The following is a 23,832-nucleotide window of genomic DNA, read 5'->3' on the forward strand; positions in this document are numbered from 1 at the left end:
GACAGAGCACAAAATTCATCACTGCAAGATGAGCATATCACACAACTCCGTTTGAGAAAAGCCGAGAAACTGCATGTTTTCCACGCTGCATCACGGAAGAAAGCGTATTGCATGGCACGCTCGAGCCACGCTATTAAATTAGAGGCATTTTCGCCGCTATATTATCGCTCGGGAGTACCGGTGCTTGCGCAGCGACTGCAGAAGTGGCACCTTGCGCCGTCCGCATCGTTTCGAGATGCGCGCCGTTGAAAAGAGCGAAAGGGCAGGCTGCCGGGAGATATGGGACAAGCGTGCGCAGTACGCACTCCCGGACAGAGCTGTGCAGCCACGGGAGGGCGCAGCGACGTGCCTCGGCACGCGCTCCCGTGGTCTCTAAAATTATGCACTCGACTGTATCTTCGTTGTGATGCTGCGCCCTTTATACCACATGCCTGTTGTGTCCCTACAATTTTTTCAATGATGTTCTGAATTCTCCTGGCTAAAACCTTCATGAATATTTTATAATCAGTGCTCAAAAGACTGATAGGTCGATATGACGTTACAGATTGAAGTTTGCTGCTATCATTTGTCTTCGGAATCAAGGCAGTATGCGCGTGCGTGTAAGAGCGTGGCAGTTTTTTTATTTTTGTATGCTTCTACGGTAACTTCGTATAGCGCAACTGCTACGTCTTTTTTATAAACTTCATAAACTCCGCCCCAATTGCATCTGGGCCGGGCGACTTGCCCGTACTTAGGTCATGCCCGTACTTAGGCTTCCCGTACTTAGGTTCTTTTATTTCCCGTGCGCTGATAGGAGCCCTTAATATTTGTCGTGTATGGTCGTCAAGCTTGAGCATAATATCAAGAAAGACATCACTAAATCCCGTGGCCATCAGTACTCGTTTTCCGAGTAGATCGCGATAATGTTCCACAAACGCCTCCATTATCTGACCTTTTTAATTTGTAAGTCTGTCATTGCGTACAAATTCTCTGATTTCATTTCTTTGTGGGTATTTTTTTTCGTCACCCAAAGTTCGTTTTGTGGGTGTCTCACCTATCCAAAGTTTATCACTTCTTCCTTTTAATATAGCGCCTTTATACTTCTCTTTATCTAAAATCTCCAGTTTGTTTTTAGTATCTGTTATTTCATTGGTAAAGTTGCCGGGTTTCACAGTTTCTTCCTGCAAGAGCACTTGTAATTGCCTTTGCAGGTTCCTTACCACCTGTTTCTTCTCAAATTTATTTTTTCTAGATTGTTCTACCGCATTCACTTTAACCTCTTGTTTGAATATTTTCCAGTTTGTTTTCCACTCATCTTTTTGATTACCATAGAGTTTAGTGAGGGCTTCGGTTACATCTTTACCATAAAATTTATCTTTCAGGATATGGTTGTTTGGTTTCCACAAGTGCCAGTTAAAGTTTGGAGTCCAGTCTTTAGCCACAAGTGTGAAACTAATCATACAGTGGTCGCTGAAAGACACTGGTGTAACAACCCATTCATCACAGCACATAATAAGGTTCAGTGAGATGTACGCTTTGTCTAAACGTGCGTGGCTTAGACCCTGAAAGTGCGTAAACTGAACACTGCAATCAGACATACATAAACCAACATCTTCCAGGCCATTTTCTGCAATCATCTCATTTAAGAACACTGCGCTTTTATCAAATGACTGGGCGGGCTTGGCACGGTCCTCCTTTCTACAAACGCAGTTCAAATCACATTTGTGACACATTTGTCAAATTTCAGTAAGTTACTTAATTTTTGAAAGAAAACTTTCCTTTCACTGTCTCGTTTCGGAGCATAAACGCATATGACACGCAATTTGAAATTCAAGAAAGAAAAATCGCACACTATGTAGCATCCTTTATCGCTGCTTTCTACACTTCTTTCAACAATGCCTATCAATCGTCGTATGAAAAGCGCACACCCTCCTGATACGCCATCAGCATGGGATACACAGATGTTATACATTGAGCGAAAAGGTTACGTCATATGATTATTACAGGATTTTAGTCTGTCCGGCGCACCGCTATACGGAAAAAAAGTTTGCGGATACCGGTTTACCGGGTCTGAACTGCGCATGCGCGTGCCTTACGGGCGTTTACCGGACACGCTCAAACGCCCAAACGCCCGAGATGCTTCTAAGGTTGCCATTACCGGCTTCCCTTTCCTTTGAGCCGAGTCAAGTCGAGCCTAACAGAAACGTAAAAGAACAAGATGGCTACTTCGAGGCCTGCTACCAGGATGGCGCCGCGTACACGCTACTCGCATGCAGATGATAAAATTATACTCGAGGAAGTTCGTGTAGTAAACCCGTACGAAAATGCTTCTCGGTGGCACACGATCACCGAGAGGGTGTCAATGCTGCTGCGGCGAACACTAAATTCGCGAAGTGTTAAAGAGCGCGTTGACCTTCTCCTGGCCCACTTCATACGGAATGACAAGAAAAGCAGAAAAAAGTAAGTAGACCGTATATTTCACGTTATCTTCAAGCCACCACGTTGTGGCCAAACTTTGTAAACGTGATTGTTTGCTTGACTAGATCGGGAACAGAAGAAGAATACGCGGCAATCGACATACTCCTCCAGCACGTGGCTGACCTCGCCGCCGAATATTCGTATCGGCCACCACGGTCGGCTGTTCGGAAGCACCGTGCGAAAAACACTGCAGCTTCCGAATCAGAGACCGCGTCAGAGTCTGCGTCGGGGTCGACTGCTAAGCGGGTCAGACCTACCGCGCAGGCCAGTTGGGACGACCGCCACATCGCCGCGCTGGAGTGCTATGCGGCTGAATCAGCAGCGGAGACAAGCAATCAATCTGGTAAGAACCTCGCTACAATACCCCCACCCACCCCACCCTTTTTTTCTTTTTCTTGTTTCATAAGGCGTGGAGAAGGAAGCTCTGAAACATTGGCACTCATCTGCATTGTTCAATCAAATTAACTTGCACAATTCGAGGCCAAATATACTCTGTATTGGTTGACCCATATGATACATTTATGTTAACATTATTATTCACACTTAAATCTGTCAATGTGTGACTTTGTGAAAGTTTTCATTTCCAGTTGATATGCACGAGATAATTGCTATTTTCACCTGATGAAGTTTTTGGAGTGAATTTCACGATGACACTGTTATTGCGGTCGCTACGAATGCTCCTCAATTATCTGATAATCCGTCTTCTTAACTACCTCAAAGGGAACAACAACCTGTTGTTATGACACCTATTTTTTAGCACAATGAAAAGCTTAATAGTCAGAGTGTCTAATCACAGAATAGTAACAAGTAAATTGCCGTGAAACATTTGTAATAATTTGTTTCTATCTCCAGTGAATTTGCGGTTGGAGATGCACGTGACAACACATGCCTCAAACAGTGAGCGCAATAGTGGTTCGTGTCCGAGCAAGGCAGTACACTGTGCATGTGCACACTGTATGCGCTTACGCAGCAGCTTAACAAGGTGTACTGGCTGCTCAAAAGGCAGCACCGCTTCTCACCGTGCAACTCCTTTTACCTAGTAAATAAAACACAGAATAGAGCAGGCTTTGTTATACGTGCTGTAATTTTGACGATGGCATGCATGACAGCATGGGAATATGCAACTGCATACAGCAGCAATAGACTCGGGAATCTAGCTGCGAGGGGCTTCTTCTGGGCGTTTGGACATACCTGTTTTTGGTTGCTTTTAAAAAAATATTCAAAATATAAATCCTACTTACAATGCGAAAAGGCTGCTGTAATCTGTCACTATTTTCATGTTTGTTTTTTATTTCTGCTTGGATGTAGTCACATTTCTACTGGTTGTCGGTCCCATCAAGTAACTGCATTCACAAATTTACAAATGATGTGCTGCAACAATGCTTTCTAGCGTTTAGGGTCACTCGTGTTGTTCAGCCTGATTGAAAGCAAATATGCACCTATTTTAGGGTGAAATGTTAGGGAACTTGTGTAACTAACATCACTAAAGAGGCACTGGTTTTTTATTTCATGTGTTTTAATATTTTTCATCTGTACAAGGTGACGCAGTGACCCCAGCGGCTTCACTGCTGCGTAGCATGTATGCAAGGGAGGATGAAGGTACAGCAAATGATGTGGACGATTGAGACACCCGCTGCCATTTGGACTGGCCCTTATCAGCTGAGGCACAATGTATTTAAAAATATTCGAGTTTCAACATAATTCACTATAACAAAGAATTGGTGAGGCACTTATATACATTTTTGCCAGCATACTCTTGAAAACCTGTGAAAGCCGTTGTTAGATAAAACTGCCTTCACTTATTTTGCACAGCAGTGTTCCTGAGCATGTGGACAGCGTGATAATCTGCCACATCTTCTGCATTGTTCTTATCATCTATATAGCTTACCGCATAACACTTGACGACATATTGAGCGCTAAGAGACAGGGACAGGAGAGAGTGGACACCACAATGCGCTAACTTCAACAATTTTTATTTTCAGGAAACGCGAACCTATAAATCCGTGTACAGTGGCGCCACCAGTCTAACCACTAGCCCAGCAGAAAAGCCCTTTCTCGATCTAACAAGTCAACTGACGGTGCACTTACACATGCGTCACCTTTGCGAAAGATAGCATGGGCTTCAATTATCTCTCGCACGTCTTTATCTTTATGCTTCGCCAGAACACTGCAGGATGCGTACAAGGGTGTGCAACCACATTCCACGCAATGTACTGACAAATGGCCATAATTATTCTTGTTTTTAACATTGAGCTTATGTTCACGAAGACGGTCATTAAGGCATCTACCCGTCTGACCTATACATATACCACCACAAGTCAGAGGAAGCCCATAAACTACCCCTTCAACACACGCCACAAAATGATCGCGATGCTTCTTGGAGCAACCGACAGCAGGCTTGCGGTGCGGGTCCGTCAAGCGACTTATCCTGCCAAGCTTTTGTGGTGCTGAGAATACTACTTTTATGGATAAGTCGCTTGACGGACCCGCACCGCAAGCCTGCTGTCGGTTGCTCCAAGAAGCATCGCGATCATTTTGTGGCGTGTGTTGAAGGGGTAGTTTATGGGCTTCCTCTGACTTGTGGTGGTATATGTATAGGTCAGACGGGTAGATGCCTTAATGACCGTCTTCGTGAACATAAGCTCAATGTTAAAAACAAGAATAATTATGGCCATTTGTCAGTACATTGCGTGGAATGTGGTTGCACACCCTTGTACGCATCCTGCAGTGTTCTGGCGAAGCATAAAGATAAAGACGTGCGAGAGATAATTGAAGCCCATGCTATCTTTCGCAAAGGTGACGCATGTGTAAGTGCACCGTCAGTTGACTTGTTAGATCGAGAAAGGGCTTTTCTGCTGGGCTAGTGGTTAGACTGGTGGCGCCACTGTACACGGATTTATAGGTTCGCGTTTCCTGAAAATAAAAATTGTTGAAGTTAGCGCATTGTGGTGTCCACTCTCTCCTGTCCCTGTCTCTTAGCGCTCAATATGTCGTCAAGCTCCCTTTACCAACACGCCCAAAAAATGGCACCGCATAACACTGTTTTGTATTCGCTGTTGTTGATTGAGCATATGCAGCCATACCATCTCATAACACTGAATGGATATATTTAATGAATAAATGTCCTCGCTCTCTGTTGTGATAACTGCCCCAGACACCAGTAGCAACCGCTAGAATGGTGAATATTTTTTCCTACGTTGTTTAATTAATACTTCAGCAATCCGACTGGTGCAGGTGTTTTGTTGCTTCGTGTCACCCTGCTTAATGCAATGAGCCACTAAAGGTTTACTTGAAATGATGTCATTACTTTGAAGAATCACATGTGTGCCCATAATGGGTCAATTTTTCTAGCTCCCAACATGAGCGCAGCTGGCATGGCTGATGAGCGGACCCACACGCCAGCAACAACTGTTGATGGGCCCTCAACAGAAGTTCGTGGCAGCCATACACCATCACCAGGTATATTATTATTGTTGTTTCCTTGTTATAATATAATATAAATGTTGTTTAATAGCAATTATTAGTGGGTTTTCATGTGCCACGTAAAATTTACCGATTTTTTTTTTGGTTGTGAGCACAGCTGATAGCATGATGAATACTTGGGCAAGTATACTGGTGTAAATGTGTTGCTTTTCGTAATGTTGCCTAGTGTAACAAGCCAAAAAGGCTTACTTAAAATTATGTCATCACTTTGAAGAGTCCCGTATGTGACAATGATGGGGTCAATTTTTTCAGAGCCTCAGCTAACACCTGGCACGGCCAATGAGGCAAGCCACACGCCAGCAACAAGTGCGGATGGGCCTTCCCAAGCCACTCATAACCGCACACCATTGCGAGGTACATCATTTTGTTAACTTTATATCCCTGTTTGTTATGTTTTAAATAGCTACAATTTGTGGAATTTAGCTTGCAAAACCCACAACATGAGTATGAGGTGTGTTGTAATGTATTTATTTATTATTATTATTTATTTATTATTATTATTTATTTAGTACCCACAGCGCCAGAGGCATTACAGTGGGGGAGGGGTTTACAGTCAGTCTGGACAGTTCAATATTTTGTCATATATAAAGCGTGGAAAACGGTAATAGCAACAACAACAGCTACAGCAGATCGACAACATAAGTTATTCACAGCAGTATGCAGTATATGTGAGAAACAAGAACACTACAAGGTTTAGTCACTTCAACAGGAAAAATAAGTGATTTGATACCGGAGTATAGCCACAGTTCCCTTCTGCATACAGTGTGAGGACAAAAGAAAGAAGAACAAAAGATAAGAACAGTAATACATACAGTACGTCCTAAAAAGATCAAAGAAACAATCATTTCAGCAGGGCAAAAAACATCTCATTCAAAACTACGTTGACGATGTCAGCAGGTAACCTATTCCAGTCGTGGATTGTTTTTGGAAAGAAAGATTTCTTAAAAAGTTCCGTGCGGCATAGAACCTCTCTTACTTTTCGGTCATGGTCCACGCGTTGGGACCTATAGTTAGGCGGTATTATATATATGTCTCTCTGTATGTTAATCGTACCATAGTAAATGGAATGAAAAAGCTTCAGGCGCAGCTTTCTGCGTCGTTCTACCAGGGTATCCCATTTGAGTTCTTCCTTAGTTCTTGTTGCACTGAAATTAATTGTGTATTGACGGGACACGTACCTCGCACCGAGATTCTGAACTCTTTCAAGTTTAATAATGTCGCGCGCCGTCGTAGGGTCCCACACTACACAAGCGTACTCGAGGACGGACCTCACGTACGTCTTGTAGAGTAGCTCACGTGTGGACTGACTGAATGCACCAGAGTTCCTGCGAATGAAGCCCAGCATTTTTCCCGCCCTTCCGGTTACGTAGTCAACCTGCTTCTGCCACGATAATTCTGGGGTATACCAAACACCTAAGTATTTAAATTCGGTTACTTTACCAATTACAATGTTATTCAGGGTGTAGCAGTAATTTAGAGGGTTCTTCTTTCGAGTCAATGTCATATTGACAGTTTTCGTGAGGTTTAGCTGCATGCGCCACCTAGTGCACCATGTGCTGATTCGATCGAGGTCTTGCTGAATCAGGTTGAGGTCTTCCGTACCGTTATGTACTCGGCATTAATCTTTACGACTTTCAGTTCTTTTATGTCAACCTCAGTTAAGTGCACGAATGCCATTGCATTTCGCACACACTGAAATGAAGCCACAGCGGCCGAGAATTCAACCTACAACCTTGGATTAGGCAGTTCAACAACTAAGCTTGTTTTATGTTTTGTTTGTTCTCTTATAAAGAAAACAGACAGTATTTGCAATGAGCATGCCACTGCTGCCAGTATGATTATCAGCATTTAATGATTCATAATACAATTCATGAAACATGACTGCCTGTTGACATATGGATACTTTTTGTCAGCTTGTGCAGAAATTATATTCGATGTGCCATAATGTGAGGCCATAGAGAGACACAAATATTCGATGCCATTTGAACATATTTTACAGGAATCTTTTAGACACTTCCATTATTATCAGATGTCCAGTGATGGAAGTGCATTTTTACTTTTTGGAGCATACTTTAGAGCAGCCATAGTTGTTTTCAGAGCAGAAAAAAATGGTAGTTCAGAGCAGCTATCGGTGTTTTAGAAGATATTAAATTTGTCATACATTAGTACGAGTTCGGAGCATTGTCGAATAAGCTCGAAAGTATTATTTCTGATTAAACATATTTAACAGACAACAGTCATTATAAATTAAATGTATCATACAATAGCAGATTGTCCAAAATATGCTGTGCAATAAGCTGCAATATAAAATACTACCATGTGTGGCAGATATGATATCAAACTGGAAAAGCTGAGCACCGCATTTTGGAAGTAACCACAGTCCCATATAACTGTTGCCAAATAAGCAGTAGATAATCGGCATCAGATAAAAGCAGTCCTGCTCATTTTCAAATTTCACCATAGTAGCCTGCATGTCTAGCTGAGAAAAAAAAAACCTAGGAGCTGTATGCTTCATATGCCAATTCTTGTCGCACTTTTGAGATCAGAGCCAATAATGCTGCACACTGGGATGGTAGTAGGCAGATTCTTTTTAGTTTCTTTAAGACTTGTGTGTCGGTCAAACAGTAAAAGTTCAGCATTCTCATACTCAGTGTCATCTCAGAGCAGGTTTGAAGCAATTAGTAACAAAGAATACACTTCGGAGCAGCATTTCTCTTTTGGAGCAGTTTGGAGCAATTGAAGCAGCACTTCCAACACTACGTGTCATCAAGCAAGCTGTGGTTTATGCAATGAGCAATACTGGACTCCCCAAACATAGGCTGATTTTGTGGTTACAATTAAAATTCACGTGACAAATCAATTTCAGTTAGTGTCTGAAGTGCACATTTTCAGCGGCAGTAGACATAAGGAAATAAACGTGACAATCTTGTGCATTTTCAGAGCTTTCAACAAATGTGCCACAGCCACTGCCTAGAGGCAGTGCACGAGCACAACTGGCTTCATCAGCAGAACAGACCCCTCGACGACGCACACCACTAAGAGGTACATAACAAAGTTTTTGCTCTATCCAAATGAACCTAGAGCTTAAAGGGCTCATTTGCCATGATTTCACCCAGTAAAGAATTCATTTCATCACAGCAAAGTAATATGTGCCATTGTGCAATCACAGCACCAACTTTGACTTTACTACAGTGTGGTTTTGAGCTCAAGTACAAATATGGATGCAACAGTCAATCTTTGAAGTCCAGAGTAATATTTCATATCTTATGGGCATATTATTCAGCAGCATAAAGCAGCCTTAGCTTATTAAGTAGATCATGTATAACTTATTCACTATAGAAGTCGCAAGGCTGTCCAGAGAGTTAATGTTTGGTGCACTTTCTGTCGCATAGCTTGTTGCTGAGACATAAAGCCTTGCCACTTTCTAAAGGATTGTAGAGCTGGTTAAAGTTACGGAATTTCAATCTGCCACTGCCAGCGTAGTAGAACACAAAAATGTATTGAACTGATTTCAGAAATATAATGAGAATTTCAGTAATAAAGCTCGTTCAGCTGAAATTTTTGCTATTCAGGTATGTTCAAACGAAACATTTTTGCACAAAACAGATAGAAAAACAAATGGGGTTTCCTAAAAGCATAAGTAATTCTTAGATGTTTGCAAAAATTTTGTTTCTAAATCCGAGCGTTTACTGTATATGGTACTGAGACCCCAGCAAGAGTGCTCGTTTTCTTCAGCTGATGCTAGATTGTCGATGCTTGTCAGGGGGGGGGGGGGGGGCTACTTGGTTTGCAAGCACTATAACGAAAAAACAGTGCAAGAAAACAGGGACACACTGGGCACACAGATGAGTGCTGACTCACACCCGATCTTTATTTTTTATTTGCTGCAGTGCATCAATTTATATACCATACACATGAAAATAAAAAGCTGTTCAACTCTTGCTTTTGTGCGCTCATAGTGAACACTTATTCACACAAACAATACAAATCTAGAAATTCCATTTTTTTCTTTAATGACACCATGCTAACACAAGCACCTTCCTTTTTTTATGTGTGTAGCTTCGATGATTAATGTAGTCACTTTGTCTGACGCGCAGCTAAGCACTGTCGTATCTTCCAAGTGAGGAATGCTTCACAATCTCGGCAATGCAACCAGGGTGTATGCAGAATTTTATTTCAGTATGTGTCTGTTGGGGGGCGGGGGTGAGTCTCCACCTAAATCTGAAGGGCTGACCAGGCAGGCAAAGTTTTTGCCAAATGAGGGTTGTATCAATTGATTTCAGGAGCCAATCTTTCTGTTTGCTTGAAAATTACAGTGGCAAAAATTTTATTCAGTATCCCTTTAGATACTTCAGTATGTCAAGTCCAATGTTTCTTGTTTACATATTTTTGCAGCAGGGAGAAGCCAAAATGAGGCAACACTGGCGTTTTTGGAGGCCAGGTATAATCAAGACTTGGAAATGCGCCTCCTCAGCTACCAGATTGACAAAAGAAAGCTGGACCTCAAAATTCCCCAGCACGACGACAAGATGAAGCTGCTACACCAGCAGCATGCCGACAACGTCAGATTAAGAGAAGCTGAAATGGAAATGAGAAGAATGGAAATGGTGGCAGTGCTTGAAGAGAGGCGGGCTAACGCAGCCTACCAAGCATCTCAACTTCAGTTGATCAAAGAACTCATTCAGGGAAAAAAAGAATAAACTATAATATCAATAGTTTGATTTCTAAAAACGAGTCAGTATGCATTTTTTTAAAGTTGCTATGTATTGAAGAAGTCCCTCCAACGACACTTCCAAAACCTGCAACCAATAGAAGTCACTGTCAGGGACAGAAAGTAGTTACGACTACCTTATGTTAATATGATATGTGTAGTTTAACGTCCGAAAACCACCACATGATTATGAGAGACGCTGTAGTGCAAGGCTCTAAAAATTTCGATCACCTGCGGTTCTTTAAAGTGCACCCATATCTCAACACGGGCCTACAGCATTTTCGTCTTCATCGAAAGTGCAGCCCCTGCAGCCAGGATTCGATCCGCGACCTGCGGGGCAGCAGCTGAGTACCTTAGCCACTAGACCACCACGGCAGGGTACGACTACCTTATGTATATTTTGTGTCATGTCTCCTATCTTTCTCTGAGCTCCAGAAATATTATAATACATTGTGCACTATAATTCATGAATTGTTGGTGCTGCTGTGTGTAATGATATGCGTTCAAGCTATTTCATGTTGTCACAGGAATCGTCATTAGTAAAGTTGCAACGTGCACCTCTGAAACTCTCTCTTTGGTAGCCATACAAACTAAAACAAACACAATAGCTCTAGGTCTGTTCGATTTACCTGCACCACTTGAAATCGGTTCACGACGGTGCATGCAAAGTTCAGAAATTGTGCAGTGCGAGTTCAGCAGTGCTGGCACAGCGCAACACCGGAAACGAATGACGAGGTGCCGACAAGTTGCAGGCTTTATTTCTGTTTGCTAAATTCACATCGTTCAGCTAACACTGAACGATGGCGAACTGCACATGAGGTCGTGCTTACACGATGACTTTTAAAACATAACATTCTATTATTGAAAATAAAATGTTATAGTTTTTGAACTGACACAGAGAAAAAAAGCCTCTCTGTAAGCTGGCTGTGCAATCCAATTTTATTGTGATAGTTGAAAAAATGCACATATCTTGAAATGGTTGTACACGTTGGGCAGTATTTCATATATAAAAGGTTCGAAAAAAAAAGAACGAGACTAAGTGTGAACCTGGAAAAGAGTGGAATTCAAAAGAACTGTTTTACTGACATCATCCCACACACACCCTCTATCCATGCGGCCAGTTTGGGCTTAACACCGATCACACCAGTTGTGTATGCAGTGCCATAAGTGAACACATACAACTGTGCTCTGAAAAAAAAAGTGTAACGTAAAAACTGTACTGAGGCTCAACATCAAGTTTCTTGTGAAACTTAAAAAATCTTCTATGAAAACATGTCGAATAGTAAGTGAGGATTATAGAGATGAAACGTCTCATGCATGTGTTTGAATGGCGTAAGTGGCTTTCAGGGGAAAGTAAGTGTGGAAGATGATGAACATTCTGTGGGCCTAAGGTCAGCGATTACAGATCCAAACATTTCCAATGTTTCCGGGTGATCTGTGGTGACCGGAGATTAAGTGTTCATGTAGTAGTTGCTACAGGAAAAGCTGTTCAATGCATTTTAAAGGAGCAGTGCCACCCAATGTCAAACTTGAGATGCGGCGTTCATTCGATTCTATTCCTATTTTGAGCGCAAAGAGCGTCCAAAGACTCAATGGCGCAATCAAGGCCACGAGACATCGACAGTATTTTGTAGTGTTCAGCAAGCTCGTAGGCCATGCCTCAGGCACTGAGCGACTTCCAGCGAGCAGCGATGACATCATGCCTGGCAACGGCTTCACGTGCTTTGTTTTGCTCTGTCCACAGCGCGTTCGTGTGAATTCTGCGTTTTTGTGATGCTGCTTCGGGTGATTTATCATGGAGCTGTGAGCGTCGACTTGGTAATTTCAAGCTACGATCTTTGCGAAAATTCTTGCGAGGTAATAATCACGCAGCGTTCGTATGTCTTACCAGCCAGAGTAGCCCAAACATGCGTTGCCAGCTGCCTCATCACTGCTCAGTCCAGCGTTGTATGCAGAATTACAGCTCAGGACAGAACTGAGAATGATTTGCTATGCCACGATTCCATATTCCTCAATTTTTCTATCGTTGCTAGTGAATGTTGATGATGGAGGTTTGAACAATGGGGGTGGAAAAGGCATGCCCATACATGTGCATGCTGAGCAGAAAAAACGTCAACGGAAACTGGCGCCCACTCACGTCCACCCATTCACTGATGCCGTCTTATTATTGCCTTTTTTAGCCACTAGGTTTTGGGCTCTGGCACTGCAGTGCTGCCGTCACACGGTACAGCTCTATGCCAATGAGAACTGTCCATGATCTATGATTAAACAAAGCATTTTGGTACCTATATATATGTTAATGGCAAGAGCACAATCAGAAATAAGTGCAATAGCCAGAAGAGCATCACACCCACTTTATTCGCTTAATTTTTCTAGATGTTTTTATTTTTATTTGTGAAAATTAAATATTGCTGAAAGAGAACCTATCATTGGCTCAGTTGAAGAGATTCAGTAAAAATAAAGAATCTCCTGAGGGGCCTCCCAAAAACCTCATCGCAAAACTAACACCAACCATAATAGGACTGTATGGAGAAGTGTGTGAATGCTGAAGGGGACTACTTTGAAGGTGATAATGTTAAAGAAGACTGTTTTTGCAAGTACAAGAAATTATTGTGCGCTCTCATGTTATTCTTTTTTTTCAGACTTTGTAGCCTCTTTATCTTTAAATCATGACATGAGCATCAAAGCTACTACAGTCGAACCCCGCTACAACGAAACTGACAGGACATGGAAAAAATTTCGTTGTAGTAAAATAAAAAAAAAATATAGCTTATCTGAACTAGTAAACAAGAAATGTTTATTTTCAATATTTAAAAAAAAATGCCCGCTGCTTCCTATTTTTTCCCAGCAGCGACACGACGTGTTTTTCACCCATGTATAGCGAGGCCATGGTCAAAAGCATACTGAAACAACACCTGAAATCCCCTTAGTGAACGAACCAAGCAGTTACATTAACTCATTAACACCAGCAGCTGTCCGTCATCAAAAGTATCCGACAACGCTGAGATAGAGGCAGGGTATCGTGGAGCGGCGCTTTTTGCAGCTACAGCTTCGGATTGTCTGCAGCTCAAAAGCAAACCAGTTGCAAAAGCAGGGCTAGAGTGTACTATCAGGGCAGTCTCATTACCACTGCTATCGAGCAATGGCGGCGCCCATGCTTGCTGAACAGCCCCGGTCCTTGTGGTGCCAACATGTGTTTGAGACTTCGTTGACGCATTTTCAGGTTCTGAATATGCATCGAAATGTTAAAGATTGGGTTTACTGATTACCAATAAGTATCTGAGCCTCGAATTGCATCGTAAAATTTCATTAAAGCGGTACGATCAAAGAAAAAGTGGTTGTAGTGGCGACAATATTTATGCCTTGACTCCTATGGACTGCTGACGAGGAATAGCGAATTTTTCGTTGAAGCGGCGTTCGTTCTAGCGGAGTTTGACTGTACAAGATATTGTCATGATAATAGAATGAAAGTCAATTAAGTCCCGGTTATCAACAAGCCAGTTAAAATAGGGCCGAACGTCTTGGTTCTCTTCTACTAGCTCCAAAAAACAAAACTCGGCTACGCACAAATAGCAAACTGCCTTGCACAACACACAAGGATCCATTGTATGCTCATGTCAGTATGCTATGCTGGCATCTCAAATGGCACAAGGTATTCTCTGAGGGTGGGCGGAGTAACATCAAAATATGTAGACACTTGGCTGCCATACATGCAAGTACGGCAGTTTAAGAACAATGTTGCAACTTTGTACATCCGACCCACCCTCTGCCGAGTCATCTTCTGGCTTTTATAAAAATCAACGAAGGCAAAGTCTGCAACGACTCTGCCGAAGCCCCACTCAACGGCCTGCCGCACTGAGCTCATGCGCTTATTGAAGTTAACCTCATGGGGACGCAAAGAAGCACCTCCAAAAGGCTTGTAGAGCAGTGGCCGAAGTGGGTAGGCGGGGTCTCCATATATTACATATGTGCGGCCTTGAGTAACTGTCTCCAAGTTGCGGTAGAGGGCAGTCTCCTTTAGGATACCTGCAGAAAAAAAAACTGCTTAACAATACTGAACATTATATGGGATAATCAGTCATGGTATCCTGCTGCAGAAACAGTAGACTTGAGCTTGCAGAGAAGAATGAGTGGTTAAACAGTGTTATTAAACTAGTCCCACCAAACTTAGTGTAGTAAAGAGAACTTGCTGAACTGCCAGTTTCAGATTTACTCCCCTAGCGGTGGAGCTATCTTTGGACTGTACCAGCTGCTTGACCGCACACCTGTGCTCCATCATGGTGGTGTGTCCAGTTAACGCTTACATACACAGGACAGTGAAGAGCATGGCAAGGTGAAAAAGAAAAAAACTGTGACCATGAGACAAAGAGGGAAGCAGCATATATCCTGCTGTGTTCTCAAGATATGACTGAATATGTGAAATCGAAAAGGGTAGAGGGCTGTTGACCTCTAAGTGATTTTTCATGGCAGTTTGACGTTACTGGAAGACAGCAACTAGTCACTTGCTAGTAGCAGATCCGTATTTTTAAAAAAAATAAATGTATATAAGGAGAGGTTGATGCCAATGCGTGGCGCCGGCTACTCCTCTTGCACAAAAGTCGACATCGCACATTTAGTAGCAAACACAAGGCTATACAAATAGCCTTGTGCTAAGGCTATACATATAGCCATAGCACAACTTACACGATGAGTGCACATTTTTCAACACTGAGTGTCCACACCACACAGAAATGTGTCTACACTACATAGAAATGTGTCCGCACCACATTGAGTTTGTAAAAACACAAGTAGTCAGGCCAATTTAAGTGTTCACACAAAAAGTGAAAGTTCCATAAAATGTAACTGTTTTCAGCAAGGTTTTTCCAAAAATATCATAGTAAAACACAAAAATACTGTTTGGAGTATATCGCGGTTAACAGTGAAGTACATTTATTTTTTGTTTAGTATTTTTGAGCTATTTCTGATTCCTCCAGAAAGTAAATGACTGCACGCGCTGCAGTGGCTTCTAGCTTTCCTTTTGGCCATCATTTGCTTGTAAAGCACATTAGCAACAATAAGACAGAAATCTTCCCGTGACCTAGACAATGATTTGGGCAATTTAGGTGGCACTCAGAACGTAGAGTTCAGTAACTGCGTTGACTAGTTGACATGATGTTCATTGCAGTGAGGCATGCTAATGCTGTGTGATAGAAACTTTCAAATCAAAGAAACTATTTTGGATGTGTTCGCTTACTCCAGTGTGTGGAGAGCGTTCAATACACTGCATACTAATGAAAGCAAAAATGTCTCAAAACATGTTAGTACACTTTTATGCCGCATACCAAGAAATCAAAAAATGTCACTTGCAGGACATCCAAAATTGTGTCACTGCTCCTTTAAGACACCTTGTCAAATGTCAAGGGCAAGAAGTGGTTGGAGCAGAATAAGCCAATAAAAGATGAAAAATTTTGACAGCTTTAAGCCTAGTGAGGAAGTTACATTTCTAGTTGAACGTTTGTCTTTACAAGGTTGGTAATAACTAGGGGCGTGCATAGTGAAATGTAGAATTGAACAAATACACATTGAATAGTGATGATACCTAATTCATGACTAATTGAATAGAGTACTATTCAAATAGCAGTTGAACAGAAAGGCACCCATTTCGAAGACAACTGTAGAGTGCCACAACAGATAATTCCAAGCAAATATCCACACGGTAATGAATTAACATCGTCATAATATTTGACCACTAAAATATACCATTATGTGAACTGAGTGTTTACATACAGCAGTATACAGCCTTTGAAGTAGTTTTTTCATTTGTATGATGAACATAGAAGTTACATAAATATTAAAGGAGGTACTTTGCCACCAGCTCTTGTATAACATTCCTTATGATGAATCTTGTGGTAATGAATTGAGGTTACACTTTCTTCGGCAACGCTGGAGTTCAAAGCAAAAATTTGTTATTGCGATGATGACTGAAGTCTTTGTAGTCCCGTAAAAGTGTGAAATTAGTGTATCTTCCCAATTCAATCTTTTAAATAAGAGTTTTGGTCTTTTGCTCTTCTAAAGCTTTGTTGCTTTGACATTTTGCCATTGGTTATGTGCAATTATTGTAGTTTGAATAAACTCCAAATATTCATTCAATTAAAACACCAAATCAAACAAAACACTGTTTAGTTCTTCATTTAGAATTTTTAAATAGTCAAACACCCTTAAATAAAAAATAAGGGCAGACACAAATGAACAAACGGGTACATATGTGCCGTCTGAAGTAAAGGTGTCTGTTGGAGCTGGTACATCATAATTTCATGATGAATTGACTTGCCAAAACAGAAGTGTTAAGCATCAAGTGGGTATAATTATACGGAGTAGCATGCTTTTGAAATTAGCCTACATGAATTTTCTATCATAGAGGTGCATGCTACCTTGCCAGGACATGCCAATGTGTTTGAAGCGAAATGTTTCATTAACAACATAGAATTCCGTAGGGCATTTCAGTTAGTCTGGTACCTTTGCAGGAGAAACTGGAGGAAAGTTCACATACCAGCGTCATGACGACGGCCTGGAAATGGGCCATCCAACTGACAGGTTATGCCATTTGCGCACATCAATGCCTGAAACTTCAAAGCATGATAGCGTTTGTGCCCAGAAAAATAGTCTTCTTGCCTAGCTGATGGTCGACAAATTCGTCTAGCTGTTCCGTCAATAAATCCCCAGCAATTCTTTAATGGAGCACCTTTCCTATGCACAGCCTGAAAAATGAAATGGCAGCTGCAGAAAGCAACACATAGCACGAAGTTCCAAGACCAAAATATAGCACGACGTTCCAAGATAAAAATAAGTATAAGCTAAACTTTTCGCAGTAAACGAAGCTGCTTAAGGTGTAGTAGCTCTACCTGACAGGACGTGTGTTTGGCACTAACTCGATGTTTAGCATCACTGCAACAGGAATTCAGATCTCTCTCCCACAGAAGAAACATTCAATGACACATACATGAATTTCGCTTATCACATTTTCAATGATAAGTGGTTCATGTGAATCTGTCATAATTATTCATTGATAGTAAATACTAACACCTTTTATGCTGGTAGTTGGCATCAGGTACTGCGTCTGTTGAAGTAATGGAGTAAACTGCATGCAAAAGTAGGTTGCTGACACAGAACAGCCAGTTATATAGAGCAATGGTGCTAACCTTGGAAGGCAGGCTGCTCATCGGCACAACACTGATATTTTTTTAGTTTGAATGGAATTCGTTTTTCTGTGAACACTGATTAAACAAAGCTGCAAATAAAATTTGAAATTGTCTCGTTGGGCAGAAAAGTCTGAGAAATATGTCAAATGGCATTGGTACAGCAAGAAAGAAAACTGATCTATAAGGCATTGTTACAGTACAGTTGTTGTGACACTGACTACATCATGAGGTTTTTCTTGGGGCAGTAATGATAATGAGGAGGCAAAATAATGAAGGAGTAGGTGTCTGGTTCACAGAAATAACTGCTTTACAGTGTTGGGAATAAAAGGGATGTCGCCTGTGCTTTTTTTTTTTGAAGCACGCTAGAAAATATTAATAAAATCGACAACACATTCACGTATTAAATTGATGCGGCAAATTATTACTTAGAAGATGATGTTGCTACGTCATTGGTGGGGTTGAGGGGCGATTTAATGTGCCTGGTGTGCTATGAATATAGAAAGCCAGAGCCTTATTTTCCCTTCATAATGACGAATTGGATTTGATTGATTTAATGTCCCAAAACCACGATATGATTATGAGAGACGCTGTAGTGGAGGGCTCCGGAAATTTCGACCACCTGGGGTTCTTTAACGTGCACCCAAATCTGAGCACACGGGCCTACAACATTTCCGCCTCTATCGGAAATGCAGCCGCCGCAGCCGGGATTCGATCCCGTGACCTGCGTGCAGGTCAGCAGCTTAGTACCTTAGCCACTAGACCACCACGGCGGGGCACGAATTACATTTAATGACCTCTACCGAAACACAGAGATGTAGTGCAGCGAAGCATAAACATAGCGCTAAAGGCAGTCATGCAGTGCAACAGCACGCCTTCTTACCTGAGAGAACAGCTCCAGTGATTGCAGATTGAGCCACTTGTGCACTGTAAGGTCCGCAAGGAGGTGCCCGAAGTAGTAATCTATGTGGGCTAACACTTTAGACACCACACTTGATATTACCGAGCTGTGGCGCCTAAAGAAGAGCTCCAGCTCACAGAGACGATTAGGGTAGGCTAGACGCCGCAACGTCATGCACAGCGCCTCGCGACCAGACACTCGAACCCGTTGAGCGCTCATGACCTCTTCGGGAATCAGCAAGGCTTCCATCAAATCTTCCAAGTCTCCTTTTTGGAACCTGAACGAGCGGTAGAATGTAGTAAAGTCCATTCCGTCCAAATCAAGAAGTCCGTTTATCTGGAGGTCACGGCGCGGTGCAGTTCGGAGCAAATACATATTTTCGATTTCGTTCCATCGCAAAGTTCGCAGGAGCAGTCGGTCGTGAAATACGCTGTACGGCATCGTTGATGCAGACACGACAACAGCAAATCACCGACACTTCAACGGGATCAATGGATCGCTGCGACCGACGCCACAAAGGAGCCGTTGTCAGATGGAGCACACGAAAAGTAGGCATGAGTCGCATGACGCTTGTGTCAGCAACTCATGATGCCGATTCTGATGCCGATCACCGTGATGCTGATGTTTTCTTCATAGTTAGGTTTAAATCATAGCGCAATTGAAGAAAACAAACATAAAGTCCCGTTTTGTAACGAAAAAGTTTATTGGCATTGTCCAATGTTTTTTTTATTTTCAAACTTAGTCAGTAATTGCGAAGACTTTCTACTTTGTGCATACGCCCATGCGGCGGCCACAGCCGCGAAGGCGCCGCGGGCGTTTTTTGGGCGTATTTTGGGCGGCACGGGCTAAAAGTGCAAAAGGCTCGTTTCAACGCTATCCGGCTTTACGCCCTCCGGCAACCCGGTATACGCAAAAACGTACCGGAGTGCCGGACAGACTAAAATCCTCTATTATCTTTCTTTGTCGCTATTTTAGTTTCCTGCACAGCAATCACATCCAAGTCATGCTCCGAAAACAGCCTACTCAACTGGTACTGCCGCCTTCTTGAAGCTAACCCGCGTAGATTTAAACTGGCAAATCGCATCGCTCTTTTAAAATTCAGGCTCATTTTTTTTAAAGTACAAGTAGCTGTTCACCATACCGACTTAGCCGAACACCGCCTATTTAGTCGTCCGGTGCATCTTCTTGGTAGAAGGCGGCACGTAATGTGTTGTCAAGAGGCCAGTTTTCCCGCCCTCTTTTCCCGTTCTGTTATATTATGTTTCACCGCCAGTCGCTGCCTCCGAAGGAGAGCTGCTTTTGGTGGCGGTTCTTGATTGCTTATATTACTTCATTCTGTTGAGGCTGCGTCTCGTGGTCGTTTCCCTCACGTACCTGGTTCCTCGGCGTCGTGCCATTCTATGGCACCACCCTCGGCAGGATCCTGGATAGTTTGAGTAGATGATTCGCTCTCATCTGTTGCAGCGCTTGCGTCGTTTAAAACATCAGTCTCCTTTGCGCTCGTCAATGATTCTGCGGCTGCATGCATACACAAACGTTCACTTGTTTTTTCTGCTTCTTTCACATCCATCACGCCTCCTGTACTGAATGTTTTTTTCCCCAGAAGTCACCTATGATTTCGCCGATGCATCCGCGATAGGTTGCACTACCCCACTGTCAGTTGACATTGGCGGTTCTTTCTGCAATCGCGTCATACCTGCTGCACCAGGTGTTTCTCTTCACAAGCCGTTTTTAACTTCACCGATTCTCCTGCTTCGGCCTCGTCCATAGTGAGCTCGGATTTATCCATGCTCCCGGTGTTCAGTGTAGCTGCCGCATACGTCTTCCTGCAGTTCCCAGAGGCGTGTCCGAAACGCTTGCAAGTGGCACACCATGGCACTCGATAGTCCCTCCTAATGTGGCCATTCTGCTGGCAGCGCAAACACCGCGGCGCTCTTCCGCATACCACAATGAGTGCGAGCTCTCCCCCTACTCGTAACTGGTGAGGTATATTGTCCAGCGTAACGTTAGCCTTTAGCCGGAGCGTCATGGTTCTCGTCATGTTATTCTGCTGGGTGTAGCCGTCAATTCGCCACTTATTTATCCCTACGTCAAGCACCATCCCGTAGGGGGTCAGTGCATGTCCTACGTCCTCTTCTCGTACGTGGTAGAGCAACCAATGCAGCTTCAGATGGTCGTCGCGGTGGCTTGGGTCGATTACCATGCATTTGAGGCCTATCACAGTCAATTGCGGATCAGTTAAAAGTTTCGTTACATCGTCAGTGCTTCTGCACGTCACCGCCCACACGTGGTTCATTTGATATGCGCCGAGCGCGAGAACCTCGGTGGGCTGAACACGTCGAAAAAGTGGCTCGCGAAAGTCTTCCACGTGATAGTCTTCCTTTTACTTCCGCAACCAGAAAAACAGTGTTCTGATCCACATACCCATTCGGCAGAGGAGGCACAATAACAGCATAATCCTGGGGCATTTCAATCCTGGAACCGCGGCTAAGCTGAGCCGCCGATGTCGCTCCTACGGGGCTCACGATACACACGTCCGAACGCTTTCGCAACCGGAAGTGGAAATCTCACTGAGCTATTACGACAGCTATCCGCCAGCCACTTTATTGGGTATCTATGTCTATGTCAAGTGTATACTTAAGGGCTCGTTTTTTTCGTGTTCACACAATATTAATGAGATCTAACAGACAATAATGCAAAATAAGGTGTTGGGTAAGTTATTAGTCCAAGTGTAATGTAAATGAGAAGAAAGAAAAGTGGGTGATAAAATAACTCGCCATCGCGCGACCTTCAATTAAATATATATATATATATATATATATATATATAGGCAGGCATGGTGATTGAGTGGCCGTAGCGTTGCATATAGTCAAGTAGATCCACCGTGAGCGGTCACAACGTACTTTATTTCGACGTTTCAGCATACAGTCTGGCCTTCACCAGGAATAAAGGTAGAGTTTGTTGTTGCTCAGCTCTATACAATCTCAAATGAGCGGGAAAGGGCGAAAAAGACAGAAAAAAGAGAAAAAAAGAAAAGGAAAAGAAAAGAAAAAAAGAAAAAAGAAAAAGGAGAAACAGAATAAAAGGTGGACTCCCCCTTGGCGCTCCCTTCCACTCTTCCTTCAACTTCCTCCTTCATCTCTCTCCCCTTTCTCCCCTTCACCTTTCTGATGTCAGCGGTCTGTGTATGCTTCCTTTCACTAACGCAATCTTCGCGACCAGACGGCGCCTCCTGGCTCTGGCGGTTCAGTGTGGGTCAAAAAAGAGCTTTTTTTTTTATGCGAGCAGCATACCCTCGTCCAGGTCGCTTCCACGTCCTCCCGCTAATTCATGAACCCGGTAACCCAGGTCGACCAATCATACCAGTCTTCGCCACAATAACTGAACCCATATCAGGGTACGTGGACAAACTAATAAGCCACATTCCATGCACCCTCGCGTCGTACATAAATGACACCCCACATTTTCACCGAGACATTGCAGGTCAGTGTGTGCCGAAAAACTCGTACTTGGTTACTCTTGATGTCTCTTCATTTTATACAAATATTCCTCACGATGACGGCATAGCTGCATTACAAAACATGTACACAAACCATAGACAATCTAACATCCCAGATTTCTCTGTCATCGCAACTTTGACGAGGATGGTCCTTATATTGAATTCATTCGAGTTTAACCAAGAATATTTTCGACCAATCAGCGCGACCAATATGGGCACTAAAATGACAGCCAACTATGCGAAAATATTTATGGGAAAGCTAGAATCTGAATTTCTTGCACGAAGTTCCTTAAAACCACTGTTTTACAGAAGATACATAGACGACATATTTCTTCTTTTGGACCCACAGTGAGGACGAACTTCTCCGCTTTATCGACACTTACAATGCTGTACATACGAACATATACTTCACACACACATACTCGCAAGTAACCGTAAATTTTCTTGATGCCAAAATAACGATAGAAGAGGACAAGCTCTCTACAACTCTATATCGCCAACCAACGGATCGACAACATTATCTCCATTACCAAAGCGATCACCCGCGCCACTGTAAAAACAGTGTCCTATACAGTCAGGCTCACCGGTTTAAGCGAATCAGCTAAAGAGATGCTAATTTTGTCACGAGCTCAAAGAGTCTAAAACTTATGCTCGAGAAACAAAAATACCCCCCACATGTAATTGATGACGCTGTTCAAAAAGCGAGAAAACTGAAGCGTGATGACTTACTTATGAAGCGACCACCGCAAGAAGATCCACAACGAACAAACCTCTGCTTGAGTTACAGCACAAACTTCTCCAATGTAAACAAAATCCTTAAACGACATTACAACATTCTGGAACAAAGTAAACGTCTGAAACGCGCATTCCTATCTGCTCCAGGCGTCGTTTACCGACGACCACGCAACCTCAAAGACACACTTGTCCACTCTCAAATCAATACCTCACCCCCCAATAATTCATGCCGACCTTGTTTAAAGTCACGATGTCTTGTATGTAAGGCGATGCGAGAAACACAAAAAGCAACCAGCACACAATCCAAGTTTTCGATTAACATACGACGAAACCTAACATGCGATTCCTCTAATGTGGTATACCTACTCGAACGCAACGTGTGTAGTATGCAGTACATCAGACAAACAGAAACACATTTCAGGATTCGCTTCAATAATCACAGAGCCCAAGCGAAATCAGCCCCAAATCTAACCCTATCAAAACATGTTAATCTTTTCGACCATGAATTCGACAAACGATCAGTAACGCTCTTAGAGACGGGTTTTAAATCAAACCGAGAACGTGAACAACGAGAGTCATACGTTATCCACCGGTTTAACACCCTCGATAGAGGAATAATTGAGAATCCTGGTACACTTGCAGCAATTAAAGCATTAGAAAACAATAACGGCAATAATGAAATTAGTAACTGAGTTCACGGCTTTGCAGCTGCGAAGGGCACCGGACAACTTAAAACAATTCCAAGTGTAATTGTTCTCCCTAAGTACAGCTGTAGTCTGTTTTCTTTTTATTTTACTACCCAATCAATTGTGCCATGCATGGCATGTCCAACAGCAACCCTGTGCACAGCCGGGAGGCCCCTACTTCACGC

General features: G+C 42.8%; 3 protein-coding genes across 3 annotated transcripts; 2 read left to right on the forward strand and 1 right to left on the reverse strand.

Moving 5' to 3' along the window:
• The first annotated feature begins 2,013 nt into the window (after window positions 1-2,013).
• Window positions 2,014-4,125, forward strand: LOC142784036 (uncharacterized). Its single transcript, XM_075882660.1, has 3 exons — window positions 2,014-2,439; window positions 2,523-2,800; window positions 3,997-4,125. The coding sequence occupies exons 1-3, from the start codon at window positions 2,198-2,200 to the stop codon at window positions 4,080-4,082; spliced, it is 606 nt and encodes a 201-aa protein (XP_075738775.1). The 5' UTR covers window positions 2,014-2,197; the 3' UTR covers window positions 4,083-4,125.
• Window positions 4,126-5,799: 1,674 nt separating this feature from the next.
• On the forward strand, window positions 5,800-10,760 carry LOC142784038 (uncharacterized). Its single transcript, XM_075882661.1, has 4 exons — window positions 5,800-5,916; window positions 6,193-6,294; window positions 8,881-8,982; window positions 10,336-10,760. Exons 1-4 carry the CDS (start codon window positions 5,817-5,819, stop codon window positions 10,638-10,640), a joined length of 609 nt encoding a protein of 202 aa, XP_075738776.1. The 5' UTR covers window positions 5,800-5,816; the 3' UTR covers window positions 10,641-10,760.
• Window positions 10,761-14,181: 3,421 nt separating this feature from the next.
• LOC142783973 (uncharacterized) lies at window positions 14,182-19,244 on the reverse strand. The gene is made up of 3 exons (XM_075882593.1): window positions 18,710-19,244; window positions 17,181-17,388; window positions 14,182-14,677 (listed from the first exon to the last, which is right to left on the reverse strand). Exons 1-3 carry the CDS (start codon window positions 19,166-19,168, stop codon window positions 14,277-14,279), a joined length of 1,068 nt encoding a protein of 355 aa, XP_075738708.1. The 5' UTR covers window positions 19,169-19,244; the 3' UTR covers window positions 14,182-14,276.
• Between the last annotated feature and the right edge of the window lie 4,588 nt (window positions 19,245-23,832).

The sequence above is a fragment of the Rhipicephalus microplus genome, unplaced genomic scaffold (genome assembly GCF_043290135.1).
Source record: "Rhipicephalus microplus isolate Deutch F79 unplaced genomic scaffold, USDA_Rmic scaffold_13, whole genome shotgun sequence".
Lineage (NCBI taxonomy): Eukaryota > Metazoa > Arthropoda > Arachnida > Ixodida > Ixodidae > Rhipicephalus > Rhipicephalus microplus.

Bases quoted from the DNA above. Each gene is read 5' to 3' on its own strand.
- LOC142783973 (XM_075882593.1), bottom strand. From the start codon at position 19,168: ATGCCGTACAGCGTATTTCACGACCGACTGCTCCTGCGAACTTTGCGA. The intron at 17,389-18,709 runs GTAAGAAGGCGT...TTCATTTTTCAG, and splicing joins CACTGGAGCTGTTCTCTCAG to GCTGTGCATAGGAAAGGTGC. The intron at 14,678-17,180 runs GTATGTGAACTT...TTTTTTCTGCAG, and splicing joins AGGCCGTCGTCATGACGCTG to GTATCCTAAAGGAGACTGCC.
- LOC142784036 (XM_075882660.1), top strand. From the start codon at position 2,198: ATGGCTACTTCGAGGCCTGCTACCAGGATGGCGCCGCGTACACGCTAC. The intron at 2,440-2,522 runs GTAAGTAGACCG...TTGCTTGACTAG, and splicing joins GACAAGAAAAGCAGAAAAAA to ATCGGGAACAGAAGAAGAAT. The intron at 2,801-3,996 runs GTAAGAACCTCG...CATCTGTACAAG, and splicing joins GGAGACAAGCAATCAATCTG to GTGACGCAGTGACCCCAGCG.
- LOC142784038 (XM_075882661.1), top strand. From the start codon at position 5,817: ATGAGCGCAGCTGGCATGGCTGATGAGCGGACCCACACGCCAGCAACA. The intron at 5,917-6,192 runs GTATATTATTAT...CAATTTTTTCAG, and splicing joins CAGCCATACACCATCACCAG to AGCCTCAGCTAACACCTGGC. The intron at 6,295-8,880 runs GTACATCATTTT...GTGCATTTTCAG, and splicing joins TAACCGCACACCATTGCGAG to AGCTTTCAACAAATGTGCCA.